Below are 17393 nucleotides of genomic sequence, written 5' to 3'. Positions count from 1 at the left end.
TTTGAAATGTCATCATAATTTAGAAAATATATGGACCTAGTTCATGAAACTTGGACATAAGTTTACTCAAGTATTACTGAACATCCTGCTTGAGTTTCACATCACATGACTAAGGTCAAAGGTCATTTAGGTTCAATGAACTTGGCCAAATTTGGGAGTATCTGTTGAATTACCATCATAAATTTGAAAGTTTATGGGTCTGATTCATGAAACTTGGACATATCAAGTATCACTGGACATCCTGTGCGAGTTTCAGGTCACATGATCAAGGTCAAAGGTCATGTAGGGTCAATGAACTTTGGCCAAGTTGGGGGTATTTGTTGAATTACCATCATAACTTTTTAAAAAGTTTATTGGTCTACATGTAGTTCATAAAACTTGGACATACATGTATTGAGTAATCAAGTATCACTGAACATCCTGTGCGAATTTCAGGTCACATGACCAACGTCAAAGGTCAATGAACTTTGGCCATGTGGGGGGGGGGGGGTATCTGTTGAATTACCACCATAACTTTGAAAGTTTATGGATCTGATTCATGAAACTTGGACATAAGAGTAATCAAGGATCTTTGAACATCCCGTCCAAGTTTCAGGTCACAGGTCAAAGGTCATTTAAGGTCAATGAACTTTGGCCATGTTGGGGGTATTTGTTGAATTACCATCATATCTCTATAAGTGTATTGGTCTAGTTCATAAAACGTTTACATAAGAGTAACCAAGTATCACTGAACATCTTGTGCAAGTTTCAGGTCACATGACCAAGGTCAAAGGTTAATGGACTTTGGCCATGTTGGGGGTATTTGTTGAATTACCACCATAACTCTGTAAGTATATTGGTCTAGTTCATAAAACTTGGACATAAGAGTCATCAAGTATCACTGAACATCTCATGTGAGTTTCAGGTCACATGACCAAAAGTCAAAGGTCATTTTAATAAGGTCATTGAACTTTGGCCATTTTAGAGGTAATTATTAGATTGCTGTTATAACTTTCAAAGTTTATAGATATAGTGTATAAAATGTGGATATAGGGGTAATCAAGTAACACTGACAAGTTTTATGTCACATGATCAAGGTCAAATGTCAATGAACGTAGTATTGTATCATTATATGAATGGTGTTTTTTGTGAATAATTATTTTATAGTAGTTTTAAAAGTCAGCACTGCTGCTATATCGTGTGATGCAGGTGAGACAGCCAGAGGCATTCCACTTTTTATGAAATTTTCAGTGTTATTTGGTTTTCTCTATAATTGAAATCATCTTGTTGTTGGGATGGACTTCACCAGGACCTTCAACTTTAACAATCAGACATAAAAACCTTTATAATTAACTGTATGCAAAACTCAGCTGTAGAGTTACATTATTCCAATTTTGTACCAAATTTAATTGAACTGTCACTTTATAGCAATTGTTTTACTGTAATTTAAAGAAAAAAATCAATCTAACTTTACATCATAGTTGTCTCCCAGCTTTGATTTGCATCATCTGGTCAAGTATTGGGTGTTTGGTTTTTGAAACTTTGAATTATGATGTAATACTAAAAATTTCCTGTTTTAAAGCCTATCTTTAGTTTTGGTAACTCTCCCTAAAGTTCCATTCACATTTATTATTAATATGTTTGCCCTATTAACGGTTATGATGTGAAATATATAAAATAGAACTGTGTTAAAAAAATTCTTCAATTGGATAAAAAGTTACAGATTTTACATCAAAATTTATTTAGATTGGGTGTCCAATCAAAACAGAATATCTTCACATTTATGCCTTAAAGTATAAACCTTCTAAAGCTTGGAATTGGGATGAAAATATATACTTGTAATTTTCGTCTGTAGCTTTCTACTATCCTATTACAAAAATTGTAAAGTAAGTGCTCAAATGGTTAGTTTAATTATTAAAAAAGTGATAGAGAAAGGATGCTAAAAGCCAAATTTCAATTGTAATTGTAAAAAAAATATCAATGACCACTACAGGATTGTAATCTTTAAATTTATGATACTTTCAAAAGAATTTATTATTCACATTACTGACATTTTTTGCCAAAGTTTTAAAAAATTCTTATACATGTTACAATTTTTAAATGATTGTTTAGACATTTTTCATTTGGTTTGTTTGCGACATTAATTTGAGTTTATTTTCTTTTAATCTTTGCAGATCTTACGTGATGGATACATTAGCTTTTTTGAAGGCAGTGAGGTTGCACCTTTCCATACAAAGCTCAAGTTGATAAGGTAACTAGAAATATTATACTATAAATATCTCTCTTTAATACTAAAAGTTATGTCCTTTTAAAGGGACATATTTTTTAGGCTAGTATATGAGACTGTAACACAAGGCAATGTCTCATGCATTTCTGAAGTAAAGTCTCTCCTAGTAGAGTTACATGTGCATGTAGTTGTAATCTGGTTACTCCTTTATATTAATTATAATAAATTGTTTCTTTTATTTTCCCCGTTATTTGCAGAGGTAAAAGCTCTGTCTGGTATAGGAACACAGTATCACCCAAAGAAGAAGAGGAGATAAAACGTCTCATCAAGGGAAACTTTAGAAGTCGAGGATCTTTTGATGTCGACAACTTCAGTCCTTCCTCATTTGTCATTGTCACATGGGAGAATATGGCAATCCGAAACAGAGACAACAATCATGAAGTGATTGGGGTAAGATTGTACTGGTTTTCTATTAGCCTGAGTTTGCTCAATCTCAAGATTCTAGCCAAGTCATCCCTTTATTGAATAATAATAATGATAATAATAATAATAACGCAGTTCTTGTAGGCCTATAGCGCATATCACATTACCGGTATGTCATCACGTCCCTATGCGCTTCCAAAGAACTAGGATATTATTACCCTGGCTTTATCCCCGCAGCCTTTTACAGTGCAGTGGCATTTCAAGGAATAAATTGCTGCCAAGAACCCATTCATCTCACCTGGGTTGAGTGCAGCACAATATGGATGAATTTGTTGCTGAAGGAAATCAAGCCATGGCTGGGATTCGAACCCACGACCCTCTGTTTCAAAGTCAGAAGACTAATCCACTTGGCTACAACGCTCCACAATAAAATGCAAAATCCACAATGAATAAAACACCCTACTGTGGGGGAAAAAGAAATTGGAAAAAAAAATTATATGTTTAATCTTGAAGTTAAAGAAACCCCATCTCAATCAGCCTGGAGACTTTTCAAATACAACATTGGGTTACTGAGCATGCATACTTTGGATTTGTTGTTTAATTAATGTGTGATTGTATAGTACAACTTGTATGAATAAATGAAACAAAACCAGAGTTCATCTTTATTTGGGAATTGGCAAATACTAAGTTGACTCATGGGAATCTTACAATGAATCCCACAAAATATCCAATAACTGCGTATCTTTAATTGTTCTGATTGAGATAATTACTTGATCAGAAATGGTGGTGTAAATGAAAACCCCCAGGCTAATGCAGATGAGTATAGATGAGTGGTGGGATTGAAACCAGGAATCATGGAGAAGTCCTCAAGGGATGATGATGTTTTGCTTTAAAGACCATCCTGTGCAGGTTGTGTGTTTTGCTAGGTGACATCATGAATGCATGAAACCAAGTCTGGTGTTGTCAAGGGATGGAGACAGTGGCAGACATCATCACAAAACCTCTGGACAAGACTACAAAAAATGTCTATGGCTTGGCACAAACATGCAAGGCGTTATACCACAAACTTGTTAATAGTACTCATTTGATTAGTTCATATGGTTCAGAAGTACAGAACTATAGACATTTTCATTTTGGCTTGTTTGTATGTTTTATGATGACTCACCTTTCTGAAATATGTTTTTAAGTTTTGCACGAATTGAAAGGTATAAGAAATTTACATGATATTGATTTTTATTTTCAAAGGAAAAAATCGTATTCAATCTGGCTAAGTGATGTAAAATATTAAAATTGGCTGCAGGAAGAAAAACAAGAAAAGTCAACTGTTGAGGCATCTACATACATATATATTTATTAATGGCAGTGAGTCCAAACTTTGCGGATGATCATTATCTGAATAACTATTCAATATCTTTAAAATCTGACGTCATCAACATGATAAGCGACTTAAAATTACCCTCTAGCGTAAGTTTCTTTAGGATGAGTTCATTATTCATGAAAATATTTACCAAAGATTGGCAAATTTGTCATCGTTAGTGACCGTTCCGAAAAATCTGATATTATAAAAAATGTGAGTAAAGCGTGGTACTGACTGATTCTATAGCACTTGCCATCCATCTGATATAAATATCTCACCTTTTGAGCTTGAGTTTTGTTTAAATCTCCACACTTTGGTCCGCGAAGTTAGGTCATGGTCGCACCTTTTCAGAATGGATTTCCAGCACAACATGCATTTGTCGATCGAAATAGAATTTTGAGATGGCGATACTGGCGAAACCCCTTGACCTACATGTACTTCTCATTATCTTAAATGATTTTACAGCTTACAGTCTTGCAGTCATTTTGGTAGCTATTTTCTTAATTGGTTGTGTATAAATTGTGAATATTTTTGTGAAAGAATTTAAGCCTGATGAATATTTTTAAAATGTCCGTGAAGTTTGGACAGCCCATCATATAGGCAAAATTCAAATGAAGTAGATGTAAATCTGTTTATCATATCATCCCTTATTTTGCACATTTGTGCACTGGTAAACAACTCACTTGCTCTGGTGAGTTTTATTGATAATACTATGGACCTACTAGAGAGGTCCATGATAATACTAAAGTGTGATTGAATGATTGATTGTGAATGGAGTGAAGTCATCACTCTCTGGGTGAGCTTCTTTAATTTGCTGCTTGTACTTTTTGCTTGCTGTCCTCCTCTCTCGGCTAGACACAATAAATCTCCATTGACTTGTGGATACCACATGGATGGAGTTCCTGTTTGATGATGAAAGTTCTAAATATAACTTCCTTTTTTGAGGATTTATACCTCAAGTAATGAATTTCAGATGTACATGTCATCTTTATGTTCCTTCTCATCTGTTCAAGTAGGTATGGAATGTACCTGATCTGCTCCTCTATATTTGTCAACAATTAGGCCTAATGGAAAGTGAAATTGAGAGTTTCCTATCAGTCCAGCCAAACTAAGTAGTTGTAGTTGCAGTGTATTTGAAGCATTTTAAATGTTATCAATTAAGCCATTTTTTTTTTTCATTTTTCTTCTTTAATTTCTTGACAAAGAAGTAGGGCCTGAGTTATAAAAAGGAGTTCCTCGATAATTGCACTAAGAAGTGGATACTGATGAATATTTCTTCATTGAAATGAGTAGAGCCTAGTCTTTTATTTACATTCAGATTATTCCTATAGAGGATCGCACATAATTTGAAATTGGGAGAAAAAAAAATGTATCTAGGGCCTATATTATTTTTATAGAGCTTGAATTAATTTGAAGATCATCAAGGCATTGACTTGAATGCTCGATTGGTCTCAGATAATTTGTGTGCCCTATCAAAGGAGACTATGTCAAAATACATATTGATAGGCCTATAGATAAAAAATAACTTAGACAAAAGTGATGACTGTATCTGCCATAGGTATCATCTTTCCCTTTTAAGATTTGTTAGGGATTTATTCATTTTCAAATCTATTGAGCACCACAGTGATTAAATGCTACAAGGTTGTTGTCATTTATCTTACCATTGGGACAATGTTCGAACGTATTCATGAATATTGAGCAAGCACTATAGGCCCTAAAGTTTTTTTTGTATTTTTTAGTTTTGTCATCAGTTTCACGTAAAATATGCTTCAGACTTTGGATTCCCAATGTCTGAAGCATAATTTTATGTGAAAAGGTTACACTTCAATGTACTTGTCCTTGCTTTATTATGAAGTGAATATGAAGTTACTTAACTTGAACTAAGTTTAACTTGAACTATATTTTCATCAAAGGATGCATTGAATATCACAAGCAACCTAGAAATTGATTTCCTCAAAAACATTGCACGATACCTGAAAACTCTATCAAAATGCACCCTTGAAATTGGTTTGACAAGTAAATTGGCTATGATTTAATTTGTTCAAGTATATTTTTTTCTTGTGAGAGCACCTCTTTGGTATGCAGTGTGATTAGATGGAATGGTAACCAGATGTGGGAGTGTCAAAAGCCAGATGGAAATCAAATCTAACGGTGGTGCGTTTACACTTTTTGCTACATCTGGTCACCATGGTTATTACACACTTTTCTGTCAAATACATATTTGTCAAGAGTTATTTTGAGTATGAAATGTGAAATACTCAGATAATTTCCCAACTGATAATTTAGAAAGGTTTCACTGTAAAGATATTAATTTGATACAGTACCTCACATTCAGAGACCTTGTTGTACTTGTAGGCCTACAGTTAACATGTGTTTAGTGACAGATGAGTATTAAAAAGGAAGTTTTTACTGATTCCAGTGATTAATTCAGTCAATTATTTAGTAGAATAACAATAATAATTCATTCAGCATGAACTACAAGCACTGCTTTCAGAGGGCACGACAAAATAAAATGACTAATAAAAAAAATTTGTGATGAATATGAAATATTTCTGCAAAAATGTCTGGTCAAAAGTTGATGAAGGACTGCCATATTTTTCTGCAGCTATCTACAGTATAGGCCTACAAATAGAACTATCGGTGTACTGCAGAAAATTATACATGCTTTCTTCTTCCAAGGCTGTTTGGTAGTGTAAACAGTGCAGATACAGATTCATTCTGATATGAATGTTACATAGATTTATAGGTGCAAACATACATGGAAAGGTCATATTGTGAATGGATATAGGCTGTCAGTCCTATCAATAACAAATGAGGGTTTGCATCCACATCTTGATAACTACAACTTCAATTATACTTCCAGAGCTGTCAAAATAAACAGAAAGATATACAATTTATTATTTGATCAATTTTACCTACATGTATTCATGTCGTGTCGTGCACAATTATGTATTTTAATTAATTGAACAATATTTTTCAAAACTATGTTCCTTGGCTAATCATTTGTTTGCAACTTAAGATTAAATTTGACTGACAGGACTTACTAACAAGACCATACATTGCTCAAGAGAGGGTTTTGTGATTGTTTTTAACTTTTCTGGTATTTTTCTAGTTTTTTTATTTAGAATTTAAATTTCTGGAAAGATATTCGCCAAACCTGTTGAATCAGGGGAATGAATTTTCATGATTTTGTACTAAAGATTTGTGAAAAATGTTGAAGCCAACTTTGAGGCCTATGATTTATAGTATAAAGCTATAGACTGACACATCTGATAAATTTGTTCTTGTTATGATGATGTGATTTCCAAGTAGTGGAAATTGCATTACTGTAAATTAGGTTGCCAGACTATATTTCTTTTATAACATAAATATTGTCATATTGCCAAAGGATTAGATGAGTGTGAACTGCATGGTGGTCCTTATTACAAGTGGGAAATGAAGCCAAATATATTTTGTTTAACTTCTCAATCTTTTTATATCAAGATCCAGATCCTATAATGCCAGCTAATAGAAGTGCATTTTCCTGTGCCCCTTTTTATATTTGACTGTTTTTATTATTTGATTACTATTATTTTTATACTTCAATGACAAATAAATGAATATTTTTTTTTTGTTCTTTTGTCATTTTACTTTACCATGAAATTTGTCTTAATTCATGTTGTATCAGTGTGGATTAGGCATACCGGTACATTATAGGCTGTACATTAATATTTGTGGCTGTCTTGATATTTTCACATATTTTGACTTGGAGCATAATTATAAAAGGGTATCATTTTATAAGTCACTGACATTGGTAAATTAATGGATTCTACTTTTAAGAAGAAAACTTTAGTGCAGAAGTTCAAAATTTGTATTGCAGTTTGACTCCTTTAGCTTGCGCCCTTTACTTTACAGCAACTCAAGCTTTGTCATTTATTTTTTACAGACTTTCATATTTTTATGAATGGCAGGCCATAGAAAAACTATCATCATCATATAGTTTTCAACTCCCTATTTTTCATTTGTATTTTCTTGATATATGATATATTTTGTTGCTTTATGTTATTTCTTCATTTACACAGACCGTAACATTCCAGCTCATCTTGGTAGCAGATTCAATCCATTCTTTTGCCTTCTTCCTGTACGATGATGACAATGAATACCCTCGTCCTGATCTTATCAGTAGCCCAATAGATGCAGGGTTTACCTCTGGCAAGGCCCATAATCAGTGGGAGTTTGAGATGGTCTATACAACAGAAGAAAACAAGGCTGCTACTCTTTTTGAAGCCATGAGGTATTAAACAAAAAATGGAAATCAGTCGTCTATGCTTAATCTAAATCTGCCCTAGCCTTTTTCTCTCTCTCTCTTTATATACTTATATAATAAGCTTACATGTAAGTATATTTCCGACCTATTGCATAGCAGTGTGATGACACATTATCTATTGGGAGTTAGATAAATATAATGCCATCTGTGCCAGTGTATTATACCTCAATGCTGTAGTCATATATAATGTTCTTTCCAGATTTCACTGTTAAGCAACTCTTGAAAAATGAACTAGTTAAAATTATATATCCCTGCTCTCTTCTTACTTAATCAGATATTATAAATACAAGCATCCTATATTGATTCATTAGTGTTTTTTTATTAGACCCTGTAATAGTAGTTTGTATTCATTTGTGTACACACCCCCTCCCTCCAAAGAATCAAAACCTAAATTATTTTACTTAATTTATTGTTCTTGTTTTGAAACTTTGTAAAGTTTTAAAATGTTAGACAGTTGAGGATGTATATTTTGGGCCTTTTTTGACACTTTGTAAAGTTTTAAAATGTTAGACAGTTGAGGATGTATATTTTGGGCCTTTTTTGACACTTTGTAAAGTTTTAAATTGTTAGACAGTTGAGGATGTTTAATTTGGGCCTATATGACGATACATCTAACCAAGGTGATATACATATTACAGGTCTGGTTTTGTTTTGTTTTTGTTTTTATTTATTTTTTTAGATTTACATGTATATGTTGGTACTGGTATATGAATGTGTTTTCATTCTATAATACAATTTTTATATTAGAATTGAAAAAGAAAATATGTTCTTAACATTTCCTTCATGTTCAATATCAGAGTCTATAAGGACCTTTACCATGGAAATGATATCATTGCCAAGGGATTGTGATAAATCTGACAAATTTTTCAGAGTCAATCTGTGGAAAACTAATCTAGGCCTTATGGTCCCCAACTTTATTGTTTAAGATTGAAATTTGAATTTTGGTCCAATCTAAATTACATTTTGAACCTTACCAAAACCTTGTTGGCTTTAAAGTCTTCTTGACCATGATTCTTTGTATGAGAGAAAACGATTGTTTGCAGAATGGAAAAAGTTTCAAAGGCGAGTACAAAGGAGAATGTACACACAGACCTTTGAGTCTAGATTATAGGCTACTATCATGTATGCCTCTTCTAGTACTAATCAAATTGACAGAGCTATGGTGTGCATGATGTTTACCCATTTACCAGTTAAGTTAATCACTGCATCTTGTAGACTGTTATGAATGACTCAAACAGATATGAAAAGAATTCAGTTGAACTCAGTGGACTTGATGGGTCCGCATGTAAACTTATTTGAACTCTTCTACTAGAGTATCTGGAGGCCTACTAAAAATTAGATTTTTGTTTTTTTGTTGTTGACATGAGTCTTTTATATTGGGATTAAACAATAATGTGGTTTGGTTTGTGAAATATTACAGTGCGAGGCACTTATGAATGCATGGTACAAATTCTCATAAAGGATAGCAATTTTAAACATTTAGAAGCAGTCAATTATAGCAGTCATGGTTATTTCTGATTTTATGTGTTTGTTAGTAATTTAGGGATTAAGATTAAAAATAAGAACACATTTCACACACCCTACTTACACAATCTCTTCTTGAAATGCAGGTAAAATTTATATAACTTATAAATAAATCTTTCCCCTCTCCTCTCTTCAGCCTTACACATCAAGTAGGCCTACATGAACCTCTTGTTTTATACTTAACTATTTCAACAAATACGCTAACTAAGTAAAAACTGTGTCTTGTGCATCACATACCAATATATCAAGATTACATATCAAGGTATTTGAGTCTTTAAAACAATTGTTAAGAATGAAGGAAAGGGGGATATGGATATGACCGGTGATTGACATGGGTACACAAGGGTCATTTTGGTATGGTGTTGAAAGAAAAATGGGAGGTAAATCTGAAGAGCTACAAGTCAAACTAAATCAAGAGGGTATTTTTAGCATCAGTGGGTACAGTTATGAACCGCTCAGGTAAGAATTAGCTTGTCCATAATGCTGAATAACTGGAGTTAGGCATAAACATCAACACAAAATTTTGAGGAGGCTAAATACATTTCAAATTATTTCTTCTTAAGAACGAATCCACCCAAACAAAAAGTGGATTTGATTAAATTAAGAAAAAAAAAGCATACCACTGAACATTTCAGTGATTTTGGGTGTAAACTTCAAGAAAGTTCTAACTGACTAACATTTTAAAGTTTTGTTTATTTGAAGCTGCATACATCATGAGAAAATTGACAATTTTTTCAATATTTCATTGAAAACATATTTATCAATATTGTCAACCAACTTCTTGTTTCCATGGCCTAGGATACATGATGTTTTAGTTTCAAGAAGACATTATGTTAAGGGTGATATGTAATTCACATAGGAACAGAAAAGACAAGACAGACTATGATACAGTCAAAGATTTTGGTTTGATTTCCTGTTGTGCATTTGCCTGAATTGTTTTAGCAGGAAACATGAGTATTGTCTCGTCTGTTTCCCAAAACAAAGTTGTAACTCCCACCTAGATTTGAGGTTTCTATATCCTCTACTTTATTCATAAATTGAACATTTTATTTACAGGTCTGACAGATTTCATAAAGTTGTTTTTAACATTGTTTCCCCCTAAAGCGTGGGAAAATCTCATACTAGTAATAAATATGATGATCTAGTTATTATACTAGAATGAATAATGTCAGGTAATTTCCAAAAGAATTAATTTCATTATAGATTTTTGATAGATTACATGAATAACTGTTATTTCCTTTTGCTAAATCTGTCCATTTATAATGGTCTCTTGATAACAAGTTCCTTTTTAAATTACACTTGACCTAGTCAACCCAGTCATCACCGTTCAATTAGACAGCTTATTAATTTAATTATATTTAGATATCCTGCCATGTCGGTGGTACTTTACACTGATCTGGTGTTGTAAATCAAATTTCAGATGTTATACAGTTAGTAACATCTCCATGGATATGTCAGATAAATTGGAAAATATATTTTATTTAGTTTTATTGCCAGTTCCAGTTTAAAGTACAGGGTGTTAAGAAGAAAATGTTTCCTAATTTGAATAATATGAAGACTGCGACCTATTTAATGGACTTAATCTTTTAGCAAACAGATCACTTTTTAGATGTTTACAACAAAAATGATTCTTGATTCAAATTAATTTTCCCTTGGAACATTTTTATTCTCATATAACCTTTTAGGGATTCCAATGTTGGATTGAATGGTGTCTGGGCATATAAGATTGATGGACGTATGGATGGTAACATCATCCCTGCTGTGACCTATGTCCCTTTGGAAGAACTTCCTCAGAATGATCAGCCCCCTCCAGAAACAGTTGATGTCCAACTGGACAATGGTGAATTCACATTTTTCTTTCAAACAAATAATATCCTCCAACTGCCACTGGTAATGATGAATTACTTAGTCAAATGTAGATAAATCAAATGAATTATTATTGAATTATTAAAATGTTTTTTGTGTATACTTGTGTTTATAATAAGTATCATAAACATGTACTCCTAGGATAAATTATAGAAGTAACTGTTCACATCATTAGTTCGAACACAATATTTTTTCATACATTTAGAACTTAGATTTAAATCAAGCATGTTTTTCCCAGTTTCCCTTGAATGCTGTGTCTTTATGCTCACTTTGTATCATAGACTATAGAAATATATTTTATGTTGAGATGGTTTAAATAAGAAGGGGACATCTAAAGAAGTCATGATCTTGTGATGATATTACTCATAATGTGATGGTTTGTGTTAATACTGATTTCCATTCATTTAAGTTTAAATTTGATTTTACATTTCTGAAATCTTGCCAAGTGAGGCACTCAGTATGTGCCATGTTGGAAAATGAGGCAATAAAGCAGTGAGGGTCTTTTGTAAATTGTGATTCATAGATAACCATTATCAGTATTAAAGTCATCAAGGCCTCTTTCCTTTGTCATATGTAATGTTGAATTGGAAAATTCCATTAGATGTTGTGATAATTAGATATGTTACATGTTTTTATCATTGAATTCTTTTATCTCAATATTATGCTATATACAGGTAATGTTATTTTAATTTATATCAGTGCAAAGTGATATTATATATAATTATATATTTAAATTAAAATAAACTTATATACTGGTACAAAAGTTTACATACACCCATGGAATTCAGTGAAATTTGTTCGCTTGCCAAACATCATAAAATTTACTATATCTTCAGAAAAATAAATACTACAATGACTATTGGTATCAAATAAAAGAGCGTATTGAGCTCTTTCACATAATTGGGATGCCGTTGGGATTAAAGTATATTTCAGGTGGAATTTTCTTCGAAGAAAAAAAGTAATATTCATGCTAAGTGTATTCTATTGTTTGTTATTATAGAAATATATAAATGTCAAAATTATGTCACCACTGAACAAAGAAGTGTAATCTGAAATGTTTGTGTTGAGAAGTAACTAGCCTAAATATGAAATGTTTTTGTCAAGTTTTTATTTTTAATTTGTCTAAAATATGAAGATTTTGAGGGAAAATTACACCTTAATATTTTTCAGCTCCTGATGACAAAGCCATGTGATGAAGGGGCATGACATGCTCATTTGTTTGATATCAAATTTGTCATGATAGCACAAATATTTTATAAGATGCAGAAAACTTTATGTTTTTTGGCAAGTGTCAACTTTTCTTTGAATTTCCTGGGTGTATGTAAACTTCTGACCTCAACTACATAATGTTATTTTAATTTGATATCAGTGCAAAGTAAGAATATTGCATTTGCTATTTTGACTTATTGGGAGCCTCCAAAGCAATCATCTCCAAAATGTCAAAATGATCAAAAATCAAGAAATGTGTGGCAATAAAGATAATAGAGGTTTGATTTAGCAGTATTTTTTTTTTTGCTTCATTTTTTTGGGGGGGGGGGTTATATTTCAGTGCCCTCAATGATAGCAGTTTGTATTACTGAAGAGACCACAGTGATTAAATAAAGCTAACAATAATAAAGAAATAAATGTTTGATGTAAACTTTTCAATTCATATTATACAGTGTCTATGCCTACAATTCAATAAGGAGGGCCCAGAAGGAGGGTCTCCCGAAATTGAGCAAATTCCTTAGAAGAAATTTGATTTAGCGATAAATGAGGTTCTTAACAGAAATCTATTAAATAAAAAACAAAATAAACCATCAATTCTTGCAATTGTTTGACTTTTAGCTTATTGATCTACATTGCTGTTTGTTGTTTTAATAAGGAAAAGGCATATTTTAACGTTTAATGATGCAGTAGAGCACTTCTTTAAGTTTCTTTCTTCTGATATTTTTCAGCACTTGATGTTGTTTTGAACTTTGAGAACCAGTGTAGAGAAGGTAGCTGTAGTCAAAATGGACGATGTGTTCCTTACCCCACTGGATACTGCTGTGCATGTAATGAAGGCTTCATTGGTAATGGTATACATTGTCTATCTAATGGTAAGTACAACCAGTTTGTTTGGTATTCACTCACAGATCAAGTTGATTGGAATAAACATGTATAAAATCAAACCAGCAAACAGTAAAAATTTCATTAGCATCAGATTTGCTTTTTTATTTTGTATTTCTTTAGAAAGTGATATGCAGGGTTGAAGAGCTTTATTTCAAAAGGAGCTAAATCCACTTTTGGAGTTTTTCTGTAAATCAAGGTTTTTTAATTCACCACTTTCCCTTATCCACTGCTGTTTTACTTTGATATAATTTATAGTGCTATCATCTTAGATTAATTAAATCATGTTTTTAAAATCTAGCATTCAATATCAATTTTTCAGATTTTTATTTATTTTTTATTTTTCATGGATTAAGCTCCTTTTGGAATAAAACCTTAGTTGAATGCCCATTTTTGCCAATTTAAACATGTTTAACACTGGAGACTTTACATAATTTCTGATGTTTATCCATTGAAAATTTTAAAAAGAAAAAAAAAGATATATTTTCATCTTTTCTACGGACGGTGATTTTCTTTGTTTTATTCCAAAAGCAGCTAAATCCACCAAAATATTCAAAATAGAAATATTCGTATTTCATGATGATATAGTAAAATATGTCTTGGGCTTGTGACATCACCCTACTTGTTTTTGGCACATCCTTGTTCACTGATTTTTAAACAGTGCAAACCTTTAAAAGCTGTTAATTTTGTTATCTGTCATCAATTTTTGATGAAATTTGCATGATTGAGTTCATTTACATGTAATATGACTCTTTTTTATATGAATCAAATTGATCCTGTGGTGATCGATGTAACATTTAAAAAGTACATATTCATGTAGTTTATAATATTTATTGACAATAATGGGTACAAAATGCACAAATGATGGGGCTCTTTTTTTATTTTTTAGTCACTTTGTTATTTCATATGCTTATCTGAACCAGTATCATCCACAATGGATTTTGAGGCCTACAGGTGAAGTGGCAAAAGCTAAGCTATTTAAAACGTATGTGATGTATTACAAAGTTGACCGTAAGATGTGCCCTTGATATTTTGGTGGGATTAGATTGTGGTTTATTAATCAGGGTAGTCTCCTTAAATATCAGTGATTCATGAGAAGGGTGGTTTCCAAGCAAAAAACTGTTTGAGATTGGAGATAATTCCCAGGGAAGATGATTTAATCCGAACTACATGTACACTGAATCAATTGTAAAGGAACATCTCATTATTTAACTCAGTCCATAATGAGCTGATTTTTACAATTCATGCCTTTCATAAACATACACCACCAACATTCATTCTCACGGGAAGCTTGTGGCTCAATTTTTCAAGACATACAACATGGTCTTTTTAGGATTACATGTCTACTGCTCATATTTGAGTCAATGACACTGTTTGATCAAATGGCACCATTGCTATTTTAGATAACAATGGACGTATGAATGGGAACGTTAACGGGACCGTCAATGGAGTAACCATACCTGATGATGTCTACATACATACCTTCATCATGGGAGGAGGTGGACGTACCTTTACAGCAATCAGTCCTGTACCATCATCACTGTCTTATAGCCTGCAGCTTCTATTACCTATTGGTGAGCTTATGGGATGGATGTTTGCTGAACCAGCTACAAAGGGAATCAATGGCTTCATGCAGACAGGTATGTATCTTGGAAAATATATGAGAAAATCAAACTTAATTTTGTTGTTTTGCTGAATTGTTAAAATCTTGAATCTCAGAATTCAAAAGAATTTAGGTGGCTCAATATCAAAAAGCTGTTTTGTAGAAATATGGTAGTGTTGGCTATCTGATATTTTCTGTAAAGAGTCCAAATTCATGTAGAGAACTTTTTCCTATGTAAACAAATATTTTTAATGTTATAACTCGATCTGAAGTCCAGCTTTTCCTGAGCTATCTAATATTTTTTAAATTTTGAGATACAAGGTCTTGACAGTCCAGCAACATTTTTTTCTGTAATTGACAGTTGGTTTTGTGCCTCCAAGTTACTGTAGCTCAGACATACACTTACACTGAACATACCAAAAGAACAGAAAACAGTGTATTAATGTGGAAACATATGTGAACGATGCAGTGGGGAAAGTGATAGTGACATGATGGGCAATGACTTTGTTTGACATTCCACTATACTTTGCATTAAAACTTAAGTTTACATTAATCACAATTGCCTTTTCTAATATATATTTCACATTAGATAATCGTAGGTATCTCAGATTGTTTTATAGTGTTTCTTTTGAAAGAGGTCCAAGAAGGAAATTTTGTCTATTTTGAAGTATGATCTTCCCTGGAAGCTTTCTGTTTTGCTTGTAAATCTATTTCACCCATAAGTACTTCCTGAGATGCAATTAACAATATGCCGACAGGAAACAGGTTGTATTCTTAATAAAGCTTCAAGAATTTATTCGGAAGAGTGTCATTATTTTTTTTCTTGTCCCTTTTCTTTATTCTCTAATTTAGCTTTGGACTAATACTATTCTACCTTCGTTTCTCGCTATTGTTTGCCATTTTGTCATATTTTAATTTATTTCCCATCATGCTATTGCATTACATAAGCCTATTTCGGAATGATTTGTTCTTCTTTCGTACCTTTTCCCGCTTTTTTTTCCTTTTCCATTAAAAAAATCTTCATTTTCTTTTTCACTTTTCCCTTTCCCATTCCTTTTCCTCCTTTCCTTCCCCCCTTTCCCTTTCTTTTTCCCTCCTTTTTTTTCTTTTTCCCGTTTTTGTAATTTTCCGGTGAAATCCGCCAGGGGGGGCACCTTGCCCCCCCGCCTGTTACGCCACTGTATAAAGGGTGCCACATCTGAATCTCAACTATTACTATTTTGTTGTCTCCATTTACCAAAGATATCATTTTCTTGTTTGTACACCAAAAATAATGTTTTTGTATAATATAATTTTGGTTATAAAGTTTCAACGTCAGTTTAGTCCACATTGATTATCTTTATAATATCTTGTCTTAATCATTTAGGTGGAGTCCTTCTCTACTCTGCCAACATACGATTTGGTAGTGGTGAAGAGGTTAGCATCACACAGAGGTATACTGGTGTAGATGACAGTGAGGCAGAAGGGGTTATATCTGGCTATGTTAATATCAATGGTGATGTACCCTACCTTCCACCTGGTACATCTGTCAATGTAATCCCTCACTCAGAGGTTTATACCAAGTATCGACCAGGTAAGTCTCATATTTCAACTATTTACCTTACAAAATTTCAATTCAATTCAATTCGGTTTATTATGAAAGACATTGTAAAACAGTCCTAAGACTGACACATACAAAGTTAACAGAAAAAGGAAAAATACATTAAATTATATACCTACGAATTAACAAAATATGATAAGAACATAATAGTAAGATTAAATATTGCACTCGAGGTTCTACACATTACAGAAATATAATTAAGGGGATAATGCTATAGAATGACCGATAAAAACACACAAAAATATTGGGATATGTATTATGTTGATTGATTTCAATGTAAACTGAGGGGGGGGGGGGAAACTTTTGTAAGTTATGAAAAAGGAGGTGAAGGGTCAAGGGAAGAAAACAATGTCATACTTTTACACACAAATTATATACGAACATGAACAAGGGTTGACATTGACTTCAATGGCATAT

The 17393-nt window shown here is 32.6% G+C and overlaps 1 protein-coding gene across 1 annotated transcript in view; it reads left to right on the top strand.

Moving 5' to 3' along the window:
• LOC129265600 (nidogen-1-like) overlaps positions 1-17393 on the top strand; it is a 42975-nt gene that overhangs the window by 6166 nt on the left and 19416 nt on the right. The window contains exons 2-8 of the mRNA XM_064101704.1: positions 2154-2230; positions 2464-2656; positions 8048-8259; positions 11502-11656; positions 13620-13763; positions 15177-15413; positions 16743-16949. Of these exons, the coding sequence (XP_063957774.1) occupies positions 2154-2230; positions 2464-2656; positions 8048-8259; positions 11502-11656; positions 13620-13763; positions 15177-15413; positions 16743-16949 (1225 nt within the window). The remainder of the gene's footprint in view (positions 1-2153; positions 2231-2463; positions 2657-8047; positions 8260-11501; positions 11657-13619; positions 13764-15176; positions 15414-16742; positions 16950-17393) is intronic.

This window comes from Lytechinus pictus, chromosome 7 (assembly GCF_037042905.1).
Source record: "Lytechinus pictus isolate F3 Inbred chromosome 7, Lp3.0, whole genome shotgun sequence".
In the NCBI taxonomy this organism is placed as follows: domain Eukaryota; kingdom Metazoa; phylum Echinodermata; class Echinoidea; order Temnopleuroida; family Toxopneustidae; genus Lytechinus; species Lytechinus pictus.
The sequence above is the reverse complement of the archived record's forward strand: the minus strand, read 5'-3'. Positions and strand labels throughout refer to the sequence as shown.